General features: G+C 56.5%; 1 protein-coding gene across 1 annotated transcript; it reads right to left on the minus strand.

Annotated features, from left to right (window-relative positions):
- Positions 1 to 3,424: 3,424 nt before the first annotated feature.
- On the minus strand, positions 3,425 to 6,300 carry CLDN15 (claudin 15). The gene is made up of 5 exons (XM_067534530.1): positions 5,991 to 6,300; positions 4,640 to 4,804; positions 4,401 to 4,482; positions 4,176 to 4,286; positions 3,425 to 4,026 (listed from the first exon to the last, which is right to left on the minus strand). The coding sequence occupies exons 1-5, from the start codon at positions 6,205 to 6,207 to the stop codon at positions 3,930 to 3,932; spliced, it is 672 nt and encodes a 223-aa protein (XP_067390631.1). The 5' UTR covers positions 6,208 to 6,300; the 3' UTR covers positions 3,425 to 3,929.
- Positions 6,301 to 15,752: the final 9,452 nt, after the last annotated feature.

The following is a 15,752-nucleotide window of genomic DNA, read 5'->3' on the forward strand; positions in this document are numbered from 1 at the left end:
TATGGAGGCTGGAGACCCTGACCGAGATCAGATCCTTGCACTGCACCAACCCTCCCCCAAGTGAAATCAGGTCCCACCTTGGCACAGGCACAGACAATCCCCCAACTGATATAGGGTCCCCCCCCATCCTGCTGGCTCCCCCCAACTGAGATCAGGGCCACTGTCATGCCTGGCAGTGCACAGACCCTCCTGTCACCATGACCAGGCCCCTGTTGTGCCAGCCACTGCCTCAAGACGGGGTGAGAGCCACTCCCTGACCCCAAAGAGCTCACTGCCTAAAGAGATGAAGGGTGAGAAGGGAAACTGAGGCATGGAGCGGGGGGGGGGGGGGTCTGACAGCAGGGCCCCCCGGAGTCAGGAGTAAAACCCAGGTGGCCTGGGTCCCAGGCCATAGATCTAGGCCCTTCTTCCAACCAATCAGCTTCCTTTAAATAGGTGACTCTGCTCTCTTACTTGTTCTCTTGTGAGCCTGGGAGTCTTCCAGGGTGAATGATACCCTGAACGGCTAATGCAGTAAATGTGCCCCTTTCTATGGGTCTAAGGACTCAGCCATAAGCCACAGGGGACACAACCCTTTTCTGTTCCCGCTGTCCAGGGTGCTTTGATCCTGCAGCTCCTCACCGAAGCAGCTCTAACTCTGTAGGGCTGGCAGTGCCTGCCTAGATTTTCTGCTCCCTGCTAATCCAACCCGCACAGCTGCAGGGCAGCCGGAATAAGCTCACGCGCGTAGCTGAAAGTTCAGGTGGGCCACCTGGGCCAAGCAGTCCATTGTCTGTACAACCTTTCCATGACCACGGAAAGTGTAGCTCAATGGTATGTTTCCCAGTTAAATTGTGGCTAAATTGAAACTGTAGTAAAAGGGGGCAAGGGGTGGCATTCCCAGTGATCCCACCAGGATGCAGGAGTCTCGGCCCGGCCTGGAGCCATGCCACGCTGACCATAATGCCCCGTGAAATCAGCCACGCTCAAACTCGGGGGATATTCCAAACAAAAAGAGCTGCCAGCCCCATGTTTGCCGCTGCTTCCATGGCGTCCCACAGCCTCAGCGGCCGGTCTAAGCTTCAGAGTAAGGCGGGGCGAGCCAGCCCTGGCCTACGGAGATGCTAACTGCCTTGCTCGGTTGTGAGGTTACGCCTCTTGAGGAACAAGGAATGCAGGCCAGACCACCCGAACAGGGGCCGTATTCTGGAAAGCAGTGATTTTTGTACGGGATCAAAGGGTCAGAGAAGCCAAGCAACTCCAGAACAGCGCCTCGGGTGTGAACAAAGGGGTAATGTGGTCCATGGGCTGTCTAAATGGGAGTAGCAAGCAGAAGTGGGCTTTTTTCCCCGCCAGCTATACCTTTTTGAGCCCAAAGCTGGACTGACATGTACAGTCCCTGTGCCTCCGTTTTAAAAAGGATGTTGAAGAATTGGTGCTGGGATGAGCAGAGCTCTAGAAGTGATTCAAGGGCTGCAAAAAATGCCCGAGGGTGAAAGATGTTGTGCTGAAAAAGGAGAGGGGACTCGAGCCCAGCGCACAAGGGATCCATGGGCAGAAAAGCCTGCGTGATAAAGGGAAACGTAGCGGAGAGAAGATGCCCCAAAGAAGGACTGTGTGACATGCAAAGACCTTGGGCAGAAGTTGGCCCAATAAAAGAGCCTGGCCTGTCCCTCTGGGGAAAAAAGACAGCCCATGAAACGATGGCTGGAAGTTAAAACTAGATAAATGGTGCTGCGTTTCTAGTGGAGATTTCTTTCCCCCCCCCTGGGGAGGGGGTTGTTAACCTTGAGACAAACACCCCAAGGAAGTGGTGGATACCCAGACTGGCCTGCTTTTCTAGAACAGAGGCAAGTTCCCGGGCTTACTACGGGGTAGAAAAGGAACTTGGCTTTGATGGCCAAGGAGGTCAGACTCAATGAGCGAATGGGCTTTCCTGGCCTGCCACAGATCTTTGGAGCTCCGGGGACAGGTCCCTGACTGGTTGGATCAGCCATGGCCTATATCAGCATTTTAGTGCCACTGAATCTGACCGGGATCAAACCTGGGATCTCTGGAGCGTAATGCATGAGCCAAAAGACACATCTCATCAATCTCTAGCTCAGTGGTTCCCAAGTTGTGGCCCACGGGGGGCTTTTGAAGTGGCCTGCAGCTCCCCTCCCGCTGGCTGCAGAAGGGAGCCGTGGCCTAAGGACCCAGGTGGAGCGTGTTGCCGCAGGGCTACAGACTCCTTGCTGCAGCCAAGGGGACGGGAGATCAGCACTGCCCTCCCTTTGGCTGTAGCAGGGGGCACGGCAAAGTGCTCCGCCGGGGTCCCTAGGGTCCCAGCTGGAGCCAGAGGTAGGGGAACGCTGATCTCCCGTCCCCCTGGCTGCAGAAGAAAGCCACCGCCCCAGGACCCAGGTGGAGTGCACGGGGCTACAGGACGCGTGCTGTTTCCCTGCTGCAGCCAGGAGGACGGGAGATCAGTGGGAAGGCAGCCTCCTCGCTGAACTCCTTCCGCCTGGCTGCAGTGGGTGGGAGGGGCGGGCTGCTGGTGGAGACTAGTGGCCCTTTGGGTTGTAAAAACGATATCTGTGTCCCTCGAGCCAGAAAGCTTGGGAACCGCTCCTCTAGGTGCCACTAGAGGGGGACCAAGTGCCTCACCAAGCAGACCTGAGTTAGAACAGCTCTACCCAGGTCAACCCAATCCAGGGCCCCACCAGCAAACTCCCGGCTGTTGCATTAAAATAACACGTTTTATTTTACACAAACCAAGTACAAAGTGTGGACGCACGCGGCAGGCAGCTCCCTCCTCCGCAGCGGCAAACCCCCTCCCTCCAGGCGGCCGCAGGAAGCTGACTCACAAGACTGGGTCCAGAGAACCCCACCATTGCCCCTAGGGGCCCCAGCTCCGTTTTTTTCCCCAGCCCACATGAAATTTTCAAGCCAATGGGGGAAAATAATCAGCCCGCAAGAGGGAAACCTCCACCATGCCAGGAGCCATTGTTACAGATGACACAGTCGCGTTGCAACAATGTCTAAATGTTTCAGTTCAGTTTGGGCTTTCGCGTCCCCCCCCCCCCCCCCGTGCACTAAAAAGCAGCCTCAATTTTGACCCGACAAAGGTGTTTTGAACCAAAACATGGAATATCCCCATTTTGCCAACGTCTAGCCTTTTTTCATTGTCGTCCTCCCCCCCCCCCCCCCCCCCCCCCCCCCCAAACAGGGCAGGGCATCGGACCCAGCGCCTTCCCTCAAATGCTTTTGTTTGCCATGGATTGGCATTTTCCAATAGAAAAAAATAAAATAAACTCTCGTTGAAAAGTTCCTATTCATACTTGGGAAACTCTAATCCAGTCTCATGCTTCAGGGCCGCATTTGGTTGCTTGTAGGGTCAGGAAGGAATTCCTGTCCTAGTCCCCCCCCCCCCCCCGTGCACAATTACCCAGGCACATTTGGGGTGGTTGTTTTGTTTTTTTTTCCAGCTTCCTCTGAAGTGCCAGGGATCAGCTGAAGAGGAGACACCGGGCAGGGAGGGCCAGAAAACCCTCTTTCTAGCTGCCTGTCTGGTTCTTGCTCCAGTGTTCTGGGTCCAACTGATCACCAGACTGGGGGTCAGGAAGGAATTTTCATCTGCATCAGATTGGCAGGGACCTTGTGGGGTTTTTTTTTTTTGCCTTTTTCTGCATCGTTGGGCCTGGATCATCGGGGCGGGTCTCATCTGCCACCACAGGGTGCTGGGGGTCTCCGAGGTGATTCAGAAGGTTGAGCTGGCTGATCAGATGGAGTCTTTTCCAGCCTCATGCTCCCACCAGTCCCTGGGGCCTGCAGGGATCAGCCACGGCCTGGTGTATCCGTCGCAGCCGCTGGGATCAGGCTGGCGCGTCCCTGCACGGGGTGCCGGGGGACGAGGTGACAGGGTCCGGCATGGGGTGGGGAGTAATGGGGTGTTTGCAGCAAGCCCCACCCTAGACATAGGCATTTTTGCCATAGTTGCCGATGCTGCTGGCGTCGGAGCCGCCTCGCGGGCGATGAGGCGCGGCCTTGGGGGCATGGTATGGGTAGCTGGAGGAACACAACGGGCCGTGGGTCATGCACACGCAAAGCCCTGGGATCCAGGGACTGGAGCAGGCTAGATGAGGGTCTGGGGAGGGGGGATCTCCCTGCGCTGCTCCAGGATTAGGGGGGGGGTCTCCCTGGGATCCCACCATTACCTCTTGTCCCGTGAGGAGTGGGGGCGGCAGGATCCCAAGAGGCAGCCGCCTCCGATGATAGCCAGCAGGGACCCGCTCCAGCCCAGATACAGCGCCGGGCCGATCTCATACCTGCAGTCATGGAGAGGGGGGTCAGGGCAGAGATCAAACCCCCCCTCCCCATGCACCTGTGCCTCCCTTGGGGGATGGGGACAGGACTCACACCCTCCAGCCCGCCTGACTCACTTGGTGCCAGGGAAGAGGGGGTCGAAGAAGTCCCGGGTGATGTTGAAGGCGTACCAGGAGAGTGCCACCATGCCGCACAGCCCTGCACGGAGAGGACAGTGTTAGTGCGAGGGGGGCAGGCCCCCCCCCCCCCCCAACCTCCTGCCCTGCAGCATTTGCTGCACAGTGCTGGGGCTATGCCCTGCCCCCCGCTCCAGGGCCCCTCGGGGGGCAGATCAGAAGCCCTGCAGGGTCCTTACCGGCCAGGATGAAGAGGCAGCCCCCAGCTGCAGCCATCTTGCCCTTGGCCGCGGGGTTCCCCTCTGCCACCTTGGTGCACTTCATGCCCACCATGCCGCACAGAAGGGCCAGGAAACCGAGCAGCAGGGCTGTGATCATCAGGGCCCGGCAGGCCTGGAGGTAGCCTGTGGTGGGCACAAGGGTGTGTGTGGGGGGGGGGGGGTCAATAGCCGAGGAGCTGTCGATTCCCCCCCAGGCCGACTGTTGCCGTACTCAAGAGCGTGGAAGCAGCAGGCGACAACGTGACCCACAGCCTCCCTCTCTGACCCACTAGACCCATCACCCCACTTCTCCCAGAACTTGGGAGAAAACCCAGGTGTCCTGGCTCCCAGCCCCCACCACAGTAATCAACCAGACCCTGTGCCCCTCCCAGAACCTGGTCTCTCTTTCACACACACAGCACTGCTTGCTTCTGAGGGTGTGGGGTCTAGTGGGTAGAGTGCAGGGGGGGGGGGGCCCTGGGCGCCAGGACTCCTGGGTTCTCTCCATCTGTGGGAGGGGCACTGCTTAGAGACAAAACCTAAATCTAAGCACCCTACGCATAGCCTCAACCCCCCCCCCCGCCCGTGCCAGGTGCAAGGTGCCTGGGAGCCATGCTGGGACACTGGCCGGCCAGCAGGCGCCTCCCCAGAGCCCCGAAGCAGCAGGAGCTTCCGTGCTCCCTTTGAACGCCTGCCAAGGGCTGGCGCTTGGTGCCAGGCTCACTGGATTTGCCCTGGCCCCAGGGATCCATGGCGCCATTCGCAGCAACGTTTGCACCTCCACGCAGGGCCGGGCAAACAGCGGGCACCTGCCCAGTTGGGGAGTGGTGAGCCAGATAAGAACCGGCCCAGAGCATGTCACCACCCCCTGCTGGCTGGCTGAGAGACCCCCCAGCTGCTCGGGTGGGAGGGAGGGAATCTCCTTCCATTCAGCTCCAAGGCCAGTGCCCAGCCCCACTGCACAGAGGGGGGAAACTGAGGCACAGGGCATCTATGGCGGGACCAGAGGTAGAACCCGTGAGTCCTGGCTCTAACCCACCAGACCCCACTCCCCTCCCAGGGAGAGAACCCAGGAGTCCTGGCTCCCAGCCCACCCCCGGTCCCCAATCCACGACACACTCCCCCCACCTCCCAGCTTTGCTTGTCTCTCTCTGGGGGCGTTTCCAGTCTAACCTGCGATTTTCCTCCAGAAGGGGCGGGGAAATGGGGGGGTCCCCAAAGACCGAAGTCAGAGAACCGCAGGTGAGCGCGGGGCGGGGTGGGAGGAGTCGGGGGGGGGGGATCCCCGCTTTCCAGGGGCCTCCGTGTCCGCTGCGCGCCCTGGACTTACCGGACAGCGCCAGCATGGAGGGGAACTCGCGGCAGTTGTAGACGCCGGTGGAGTCGGTGGCGCAGCTCTGCCAGAGGTTCTCGAAGAGGGTGGAGGTGGTGATCACGTTCCCGTCCACCGTGGACACCCTCCAGTAGCTGTTGGGCAGCGTCACCCCCAGCAGCCCCCAGCCGATGGTGCTCAGGAAGAAGCCGCCCGCCTCCACCGCGGCGGCCATGGGGGCGCACGGAGCGGGGCGCACAGGCAGGGCGCAGGGCGCACGGAGCGGGGCGCACAGGCAGGGCGCAGGGCGCACAGCGGATGGCGCAGCCCGGAGTGTCCCGCCAGGTAAGAACAGAGGCGGCCTGACGTCAGGGCAGGTTAACGGGGCCGAGCAGCGGCTAACGGGGCTGGGGGAGGCGGGGCCGGGCACCTGCGGGGTGGTTGGGGCTTGTGCGGGTGGGTGTGTCCAGGGTATGCGTGTGAGCTGGAGATGGGGGGGAGGGGTACTGCGCAGCGTCTGCGTGTGTCTCTGTCTCCCCACAGCACTTGCTGGCTCTGCGTGTCTCCCCTCTCCGAGCTATGAACATGCCTCACTAGCCTCCACGCCCCTCCCAGAGCTGGGACTAGAAGCCAGGAGTCCTGGCCCCCAGCCCCACCCCCACACCCCATCCCCCTTCCCAGAGCCAAGGATGGAACCCAGGAGTCCGACCCCCAGCCCCACCCCCATTCTAACCCCTAGACCCCATCCCCTTCCCAGAGCCGGGGATGGAACCCGGGAGTCCTGGCTCCCAGCCCCTGTTTTCTCTTTCTGTCTCTCTCCCACACACAGGTTCCCAGCAGCTGCTTGCTTCTGCAGGGGTGGGGGCTAGTGATTAGAGTGGGGGCAGGGGGGATTGGGAGCCAGGACTCCTGGGTTCTCCCCCGCTGTGGGAGGGGCACTGTTTAGAGACAGAACCTAAATCTAAGCACCCTACACATAGCCGCAAACCATCTCCCGCCCCTCGTGCCAGGTGCAAGGCGCCTGGGAGCCGTGCTGGGACACTGGCCGGCCAGCAGGCACCTCCGTGCCCCCTTTGAACAGGAGCTTCCGTGCCCCCTTTGAACGCCTGCCAGGGGCTGGTGCTTGGCGCCAGGCTCACTGGATTTGCCCTGGCCCCAGGACTCCATGGCGCCATTCGCAGCAACGTTTGCACCTCCACACAGGGCCGGGCACACAGCAGGCACCTGCCGGTCTGGGGAGTGGTGAGCCGGATAAGAACTGGCCCAGGGCATGTCACAACCCCCTGCTGGCTGGCTGAGTGACCCCCCAACTGCTCAGGTGGGAGGGAGGGAATCTCCTTCCATTCAGCTCCAAGACAAGTGCCCAGCCCCATTGCACAGAGGGGGAAAACTGAGGCACAGGGCATTTATGGCGGGAACAGAGATAGAACCCAGGTTTCCAGGCTCCCAGCCCCCACTGCCTCTAACCCACTAGACCCCACTTGTCTCCCAGAGCCAGGGAGAGAAGCCAGGAGCCTGCCCCTGCTCTAACCCACTAGCCCCCACTGGCCTCCCAGAGCTGGGGATAGAATTCAGGTGTCCTGGCTCCCAGCCCCCACAGCTCTAACCCACTAGGCTCCTCTCCCCTCCCAGAGCCAGGGATAGAACCCAGAAATCCTGGCACTCAGCTCGCCTGACCTAGCTAATATGATCACATGGCATGACCTGGTCTGATCTGGTTCCTTGACTCCAGCCCAGCCCATCTGTCATGGCTCCTTCCCCGACTACCCCTCCAGGCCCCCAGCATGGCCCTCATGCGAGGAAACCCCTTAACTTTGAGTTGGCGCTCTCCCCGAGTGCAGCCCACGCTGGGGTGGAGCGTGAACGCCATGGAGAGGGGAATGCCCTGGCTGCAGCTGATCCCACAATGGGGGAATGTGCGGAAGGCGTGGTGAGCCGGGATGCATGCTCTGATGTGAAGGCCGGGGAGAGGGTAAGCTTCCCTTGGGCGGCATCTTGAAATGGCCCTGACCTCTAGCAAACACTTGCCTTCCTGTTGACACCAGCATGCCTGTCACCCAGGGATTACTCATCTTTCCTCTTGGGAGGCCGCCAGCGCTGGATGTGGGAGACCAGCCATGCAGCGCACTCTCCCGGATGCACAGTTGGAAGGACGCTGGTGCGTTGCACAATCTGCAGGGCATCCCCCTCGGCTTCGCAAGGAGAAGAGGAAAAGGGGGTGGGGATGACTCGAACCTGGTTTCTAGGCCTCTACGAAGGGCGATTTCCCAGAGCAAAGGGCTCATTTAATGTCAGGCAAAGGCCGAGCGGTGCTGTCAGCTGGGAACTAAATTTGGCCCCGTTCCGCCTGGGAACAAGAGGCCATTTGACCCCAGAGGGTGGTTAGCCAGCGGAGGGATTTCTCCATCCCTCCCAGATTATGTGTCTCTTTCGAACGGACCCGATCTGTTTCTCCCGCAAGTTACCAGGCGCCAGGCAGCAGTCCTGGTGTGAAATTTGCCATCCCAGGTTATACGGGAGATCTACGATCGAAAAAGACCTCCAAAGCTGTGAACCGTTTTCCCGTAAGGCATAACTCACTCCTTACCTTTCACACACAGCGTGTGACTGTCCCGCCCAGTCCATTTTTCTCCTGAACCTGGCGAGGCTGGCATCAGACACCAGCAAGATCCTTCGTGCCAGGCCGGAAGCACGACTCAGCACTTCCCCAGAGTGTTTTTCTAACCTCGCTCCTCCAAACTGGAAAAGCGCCAATGGAAAATCCAACACCTACTCCCACCCGTCTTGGCCATTCCTGCCGGGGAGGGGTTATTCAAGCACTGCCTATGGTGCTAGCCCCAGCAGGACAGTGCCGAACTGGAGGGGATGCAGAGATTGGCGGCTCACCTCCGCGCTACCCTTCACGGCTGCAAAGCGGAGCTTGCATTTCACAGCTTTGCAGGCACAGCTCTTGGTTTCTCTAGTTTCCTTTGCTCAGCTCCGCTCAGGCCTAGCTAAGCCTGTCCTAGGTAAAAGCAGGGTCGGCCTGTTATCCCAAAGTGCTCAACTCCTGTCTCATCCCAACACCAAACTCCCGCCAACCTCACCGCCGATCCCCGGCCAACACGCATTGGCGCCTGGTGATTTTCATGGTGCCAAATGGTCCATTTTTAAAAATATATAGAGCTGGTTAAAAAATAAAATAAAATTATTTTGATTACAAATGGCTTTTTGATAGAAACGAAACAGTTCAGGGAGAATTTGCATTTTCTGCAAATAAAAAATGTTAAGTTTGTCGGGGGGGGGGGAGGGGGGGTTTGATTTCACACCCCGACCCCCATGGAACTATTTCAATGAAAACGAAACATTTTTCAGTGTGTATATATTCTATATTCACCAGTGCAAAAATTTTAAAAAGCGAACAACTTTGGGGAATAAAAAAAAGGACAAAAATGTGTATGTATTTGTCTTTTCTCTTATTCATTCTGAAATAGGTTTAAAATTTCCGTTTTGGAAAAACTCTGAGAATATTTTTCTATCAGCGGAGCATTTTTTGCCTAAAAAAATGTGGAATGAAATTGGATAAAGTCATAGATTTTAAGCCCAGAGGGGCCAGGATCATCTGTTCTGACCTCCTGTATGACACAGGCCTTTCGATTTCATCAAGTTACCTACGTGTTGAATCCAATAACTTATGGTGGCGCTTTTTACAGTGGGGGGCCCTGATCTTGGTTCGGATCTGCGCAACGCTGGGAATGATGAGGTCCCAAATCTTGGTGGGGCTCTGGGCAGCAGCGGGCGCAGAAGGACGCCCAATTTTGCAAAGACCTGGGCTAAGATCAGGGTCCCCTTTGCACAGATCCCGACTGAGATCAGGGCTTTCCGGGGCAGGATTTTGCTTGCCTGGGGGATTCTCCAAGGATCTTTGCTTGCAGAGGGAGGCCGTGCCTTTCCTGCTCCTTTGTGCAGGCGCTGGAGACAGCCGCGATGTCAGTGCCAACCCCCCCGCCCCCATCCCTGCCAATCCCTGGGGGGCCGCCAGCGCTGTTAATCATTTACCCCTCACCAACAGCTTTGATCAAGGCCATAGCCGAGACCTTGGCTGCAATCTTCGCTGGGAAGGGGTGGGCGTGACGGGGACAAGGACCGTAAACGAGCAGGTTGCTTGGCAACGGGCGCCAGAGATATGGGGTGAGTCAGTGCCCCTTGCTCCCCTCTGGATCCGTCCCCTACCTGGCCAAAGGCCCAGCCGCTGCGGTGGAGAGACAAACCTCAGCTTTTTAGCACCCAGGGCCAGCATTCAGCCTTCCGTGGGGCGGCGCTCTAGGGGACAAAGATGTGCTAAGGCGCTAGGCTAGGAGCTCTGGAAGGGCGGCCTGAGGGGCTGGGAACCAGGACTCCTGGGTTCTACCCCCAGCCGGAGGTTGGAGCTGGGGGGATCCAGCACTCCTGGCTTCTAGCCCCAGCCGGGAGGATCCAGAACTCCTGGGTTCTAGTCCCAGCCAGGGGGATCCAGCACTCCTGGGTTCTAGCCCCAGTGATGGAAGAGGATTGGGGGTTCAGTGGATCGGAGTGGCGGGGAGACAGGAGCCCGGACTCCTGGGTTCTGCTCTCGGATCCGCCAGAGGATTCCTGAGTGACTTCACCCCCATCAGATGGGACCAGATTTACACTGTGCCCAGGGAGTCCTGGACGCAGGGGCAGAGAGGCCAGGCGCCTGCGGGGCTCACTCAATACAATCTCGGATTCTTCCCCAGGGGGCCCAGGGCCCACTTCGGGCAGTGAGGTTTCACCCCAAGAGCTGGAAATTAAAGTCAAGCAAATTCCAGTTGAAAAGAAGTCCCTGGTTTTTCCCCAGCGAGGGAAACCAACGCCCCATGGAAGGGGCAGCATCTCCATCTCAAGGTGTCTCAAGATCCAGGCCTTTGCAGAAGAGATGCCAGTCATTGGGCATCACCCGGGGCAATGGGGTGAAATTGGCTGGCCGGGGGCACTGAGGAGGGCTGATTGCGTGGCTAAAGGACGCCTTCTGGCCTTACCAGCAGCAAATCTACGGCGGGTGGGAAATTGCACACTTGGCAGATGCTAAGGGGAGGGCACCAGCTTGGGAGGTGAGGATCATCTGGGCTGCAGGGCATTGGGCTTCACAAACGTAGCGCCGGGGGGCGGGGGGAGCAGGGGTGGGCAGTCGGCACAGAGTACTAATGCCAATGTCCCGTGCAGCTGGTGCATGGTGGTGGGTTGCTGTGGCATGGAGGGGTGTCAAAATCCCTCGCTTCTCTCCAGGGGGCTGTGGGGTCCCCTTCCCTCTCCTCCCTCTATGGATGGATAGATAAAGAGAAAGATGCGGAGTTGGGATTAGAGACAGAGGCTTGCCCAGCCCAGCTGGGCTGAGCGGGACAGTTGATTTGAGGACAGGAGGCAATGCAGTTTCTGTCTGTGCGTTCTGCCCAAGGTGTAGGTGACAGGATGTTTTCACTGGCAGCTTATAATTGACTGACACCATGTGGCTGTGCACTGATGGCTGTGTCTGGGGACGCCACGGCTCATTAGCACTGTCGCTCTCTCTGCAGTCACTGGCGGCCGGCCACTTATTGGGAAGCCGTTTTTCCTGTCCCCCCTGCTTTGCTCAGAGTTTGGCTCAGCTTCTCAGCCTCCCCTTTTAGTCCCACAGATCGCAGGTGGCTTTGAGGAAGCCTCAGTCATGCCTGGGCTTCTTGGGACTTTCGGCAAGGGAGCAGAAATTGTCTGGGAGTGTCTGTATATTTAATCTGCCATCCAGCCATCCAGCCATCCTTCCACCCAGCCATCCATCCATCCATCCACCCACTCACACACGCACCCATCCTTCCACCCAGCCATCCATCCATCCACCCACTCACACACGCACCCATCCTTCCACCCAGCCAGCCATCCATCCACCCACTCACACACGCACCCATCCTTCCACCCAGCCAGCCATCCATCCACCCACTCACACACGCACCCATCCTTCCACCCAGCCAGCCATCCACCCACATTCACCCACCCACACACGCACCCATCCTTCCACCCAGCCAGCCATCCATCCTTCTACCCAGCCATCCCCATCCACACACGCACCCATCCTTCCACCCAGCCATCCATCCATCCACCCACCCACACACGCACCCATCCTTCCACCCAGCCATCCATCCACCCACCCACACACGCACCCATCCTTCCACCCAGCCAGCCATCCACCCACCCACACACGCACCCATCCTTCTACCCAGCCATCCATCCACCCACCCACCCACACATCCACCCTTCCACTCATCCATCCATCCAGCCACGCACCCATCCTTCCATCCATCCTCCCTTCCATCCATCTGTCATGCTGGCTGGATAAGGGGGAGGGGTGCATTTATTATATTTTTTAACATCAATGTGTCAAAACCATAATAATTCATATGAGATATGCTGTGTCAGGTACTGTTAGAAAGGCTATAATGTGCTAAGTAAGATGATGATGTTTATGTTCATGTGTTATGTGTGTAATGGAAGTTATGGATATAGTTGCTATATCTGTATCTCAAATTGTGCTGTGTCTGGGCAACTCCACACACAGGATGGCTGCAGCAATAGCCTGCTTAATGGCCCATTAAGGAAATTCACAGGTGCAAGGGGCCAGGGGGAGAAGCCAGGGATACACCTGATGAGTCACCAGGACTTACTCATGTGACTTTGGACTCCATCTTATTCCTGTAAAATTCCACAAGCAGCATGGCACAGACCAAGGGACATAAAAGGCAGCTGCCCAAGATCCATTTTGTCTTTAGTCTGTCTTTGTTTTCAGTCATCACCAGCCTTCAGCCACCTACCTACCTCTGGATCAACTCATCTACAACTGAACTGAAGCTGTGAAACAAAGGACTGAGACCCATCCAGGTACTGGATGTACACCAAAGGGACTATACAAGCCTGCAAATGCCACAGTTCTTCTAGAAACCTGATATATATGGACTTTCAAATCAATTGTATGTATCTGATTGCTTTAATCCTTTAACATTTCTCTTATTGTTTGTCTCTTTCTTTGTATAATAAACCTTTAGTTTTAGTTACTAAAGGATTGGCTGGCAGCGTGGTATTTTGGGTAAGAGCCAAGCTGATATTGATCTGGTGCTGTGGCTGACCCTTTGGGGTCAGAAGAAACTTTTTTAGTAAAGAGCATAGAGTTTAAATAACTGGTCTCTTTACTGGACCTAGTGGCCGATTGGGAGCCAGAGACTGAAATGCAGTAAAGGGGGCTGTGTGTGTTTTGTTGTAGCTTCTTGATAACCCGTGTGTGGAATCAGAAGCACTGTTTGTGGTTGGTTGGGGAATCTAACTTCAGTGTCACCCACCAGTGCTGGGAGAATCTGCTCTCCTTTTACAGCCTGCGCTGACCTTGGCATTTTCAGGTCACTATCCTAGGCACGGAAGGGTCACACCATCCACCCACCCACTCATCCTTCCATCTATCCATCAATCCATTCATCCATGCACTATTCTTTCCTTCCTTCCTTCCTTCCAATCTATCTATCTATCTATCTATCTATCTATCTATTCAATGGCTTATTATCCACCCACCAATCTACATATCTGCCCATCTATTACTACTAATAATACTGAAAGACATTTGTGCTGGAATGGGCCTGGCTTCCCGAGGGATCTGGCTCGCTCTCTCTGACTGCCGTCTCCTCGTCCCTGGGTACCACTCCGCCATCTTTGTGCCACCCACTGATCTGCTCAGCATTTGACTACTGACAAAACTGTTGATTAATGCCAGGCCCAGGACAGATTCCTGGGTCCCACTGAAAACTCCCCCATTTGAAGAGGGCAGGAGTTAGACTAGGTGACCCTAGTGGTCCTTTCAAACCCCATGTGTCTATGGTTCTGCACATGGGCTCCAGCTGGTACAGAGGCTGCATGCCAGGGCCCCACAGTTCCTGCCACCAGCCTATGCCAATGAAATGTCCTTCGTCCTTATCTCTGGAGCAATTAATGGATCATGCCTTAGGCAAATCAGCCTTTGGCAAAGCTTTTGATACAGTCTCTCACAGTATTCTTATCAGCAAGTTAAGGAAGTATGGGTTGGATGAATGGACTATAAAATGGATAGAGAGCTGGCTAGATCATCAGGCTCAACGAGTAGTGATCAATGGCTCCATGTCTAGCTGGCAGCCGGTGACAAGCGGAGTTCCCCAGGGGTCGGTCCTGGGGTCAGTTTTGTTCAACATCTTCATTAATGATCTGGAGGATGGGGTAGATTGCACCCTCAGCAAGTTTGCAGATGACACTAAGCTAGGGGGAGCTAGGGGGAGTGGTAGACACACTGGAAGGCAGGGATAGGATACAGAGTGACCTAAACAAACTGGAGGATTGGGCCAAAAGAAATCTGATGAGGTTCAACAAGGACAAGTGCAAAGTCCTGCACTTAGGACGGAAGAATCCCATGCACTGCTACAGACTGGGGACCGACGGGCTAGAAGCAGTTCTGCAGAAAAGGACCTGGGGGTTACAGTGGATAAAAAGCTAGAGATGAGTCAGCAGTGTGCCCTGGTTGCCAAGAAGGTTAATAGCATATTGGGCTGCATTATTAGGAGCATTGCCAGCAGATCAAGGGAAGTGATTATTCCCCTCTATTCGGCATTGGTGAGGCCGCATTTGGAGTATTGTGTCCAGTTTTGGGCCCCCCACTACAAAAAGGATGTGGACAAACTGAAGAGAGTCCAGCAGAGGGCAACAAAAATGATCAGGGGGCTGGAGCACAAGACTTCTGAGGAGAGGCTGAGGGAACTAGGCTTGTTTAGTCTGCAAAAGAGAAGAATGAGGGGGGATTTGATAGGAGCCTTCAACTAGCTGAAGGGGTTCCAAGGAGGATGGGGCTAGACTGTTCTCAGTGGTGGCAGATGACAGAACTAGAAGCAATGGTCACAAGTTGCAGTGGGGCAGGTCTAGGTTGGATATTAGGAAAAAGTTTTTCCCTATGAGAGAGGTGAAGCACTGGAATGGGTTACCTAGGGAGGTGATGGAATCTCCATCCTTAGAGGTTTTTAAGCTGTGGCTTGACAAAGGCCTGGCTGGGATGATTTAGTCGGGGTTGGTCCTGCTTTGAGCAGGGGTTGGACTAGCTGAGGTCCCTCCCAACCCTCATCTTCTCTGATTCTATGAAATCAAGGACCAGATTTTGATTCCTGACGGGGGCTGAGCTCCTCTGCAGCAAACTCAGCTGCACCAAGCACTGGTCCAGGGGCTGCCTTTCAGAGTCTGACTGGCTCTTAGAAACTCTGCCCACCTGTCTCTTTGAGAAGCCCTCATGCTTCACAGGGGGCTTGGCTGCAGTTACGTAGCTGGTCCCAGGCCTTCCACAGGTGTCAGACCCAACCTGGCCTCTCAGCTGATCCTCATCAAGAGGGGATCCGCTGGCCCCAGGCAATGACAGGCCCTGGCTGAGAGGGTGTGAGCAAAAGGCTGAAACAGTGAAGTTGAAAGCGATGCTTCAGGAGGGTGTTTACACCTTGGGATGGGCCCTGATGAGAGAAGGGAGAGGGCTGAAGGAGAGCCCTGGAGTGGGCCAATCCACATGGCTTTGAGAGTCAGAAAAACAGAGAGTTGGAGAGGAACCTGGATGGGTTCAAGTCCAGGGAAGGGACAGAAGTTGTCAAATTGATGACCAAGGTCATGTGGGATATTGTCCATATCATGCCATTCAGGCATTCTTGCCCCAAAAGGGGGGACTGTAAGTGACCTGGCTGGAGGGCAGTGTTTTGAGAAGAAATGGCCCATTGCAATGGGGGG

This window comes from Emydura macquarii, unplaced genomic scaffold (assembly GCF_026122565.2).
Source record: "Emydura macquarii macquarii isolate MOO-44397 ecotype Brisbane River unplaced genomic scaffold, CSIRO-AGI_Emac_v2 contig_3450, whole genome shotgun sequence".
Lineage (NCBI taxonomy): Eukaryota > Metazoa > Chordata > Testudines > Chelidae > Emydura > Emydura macquarii.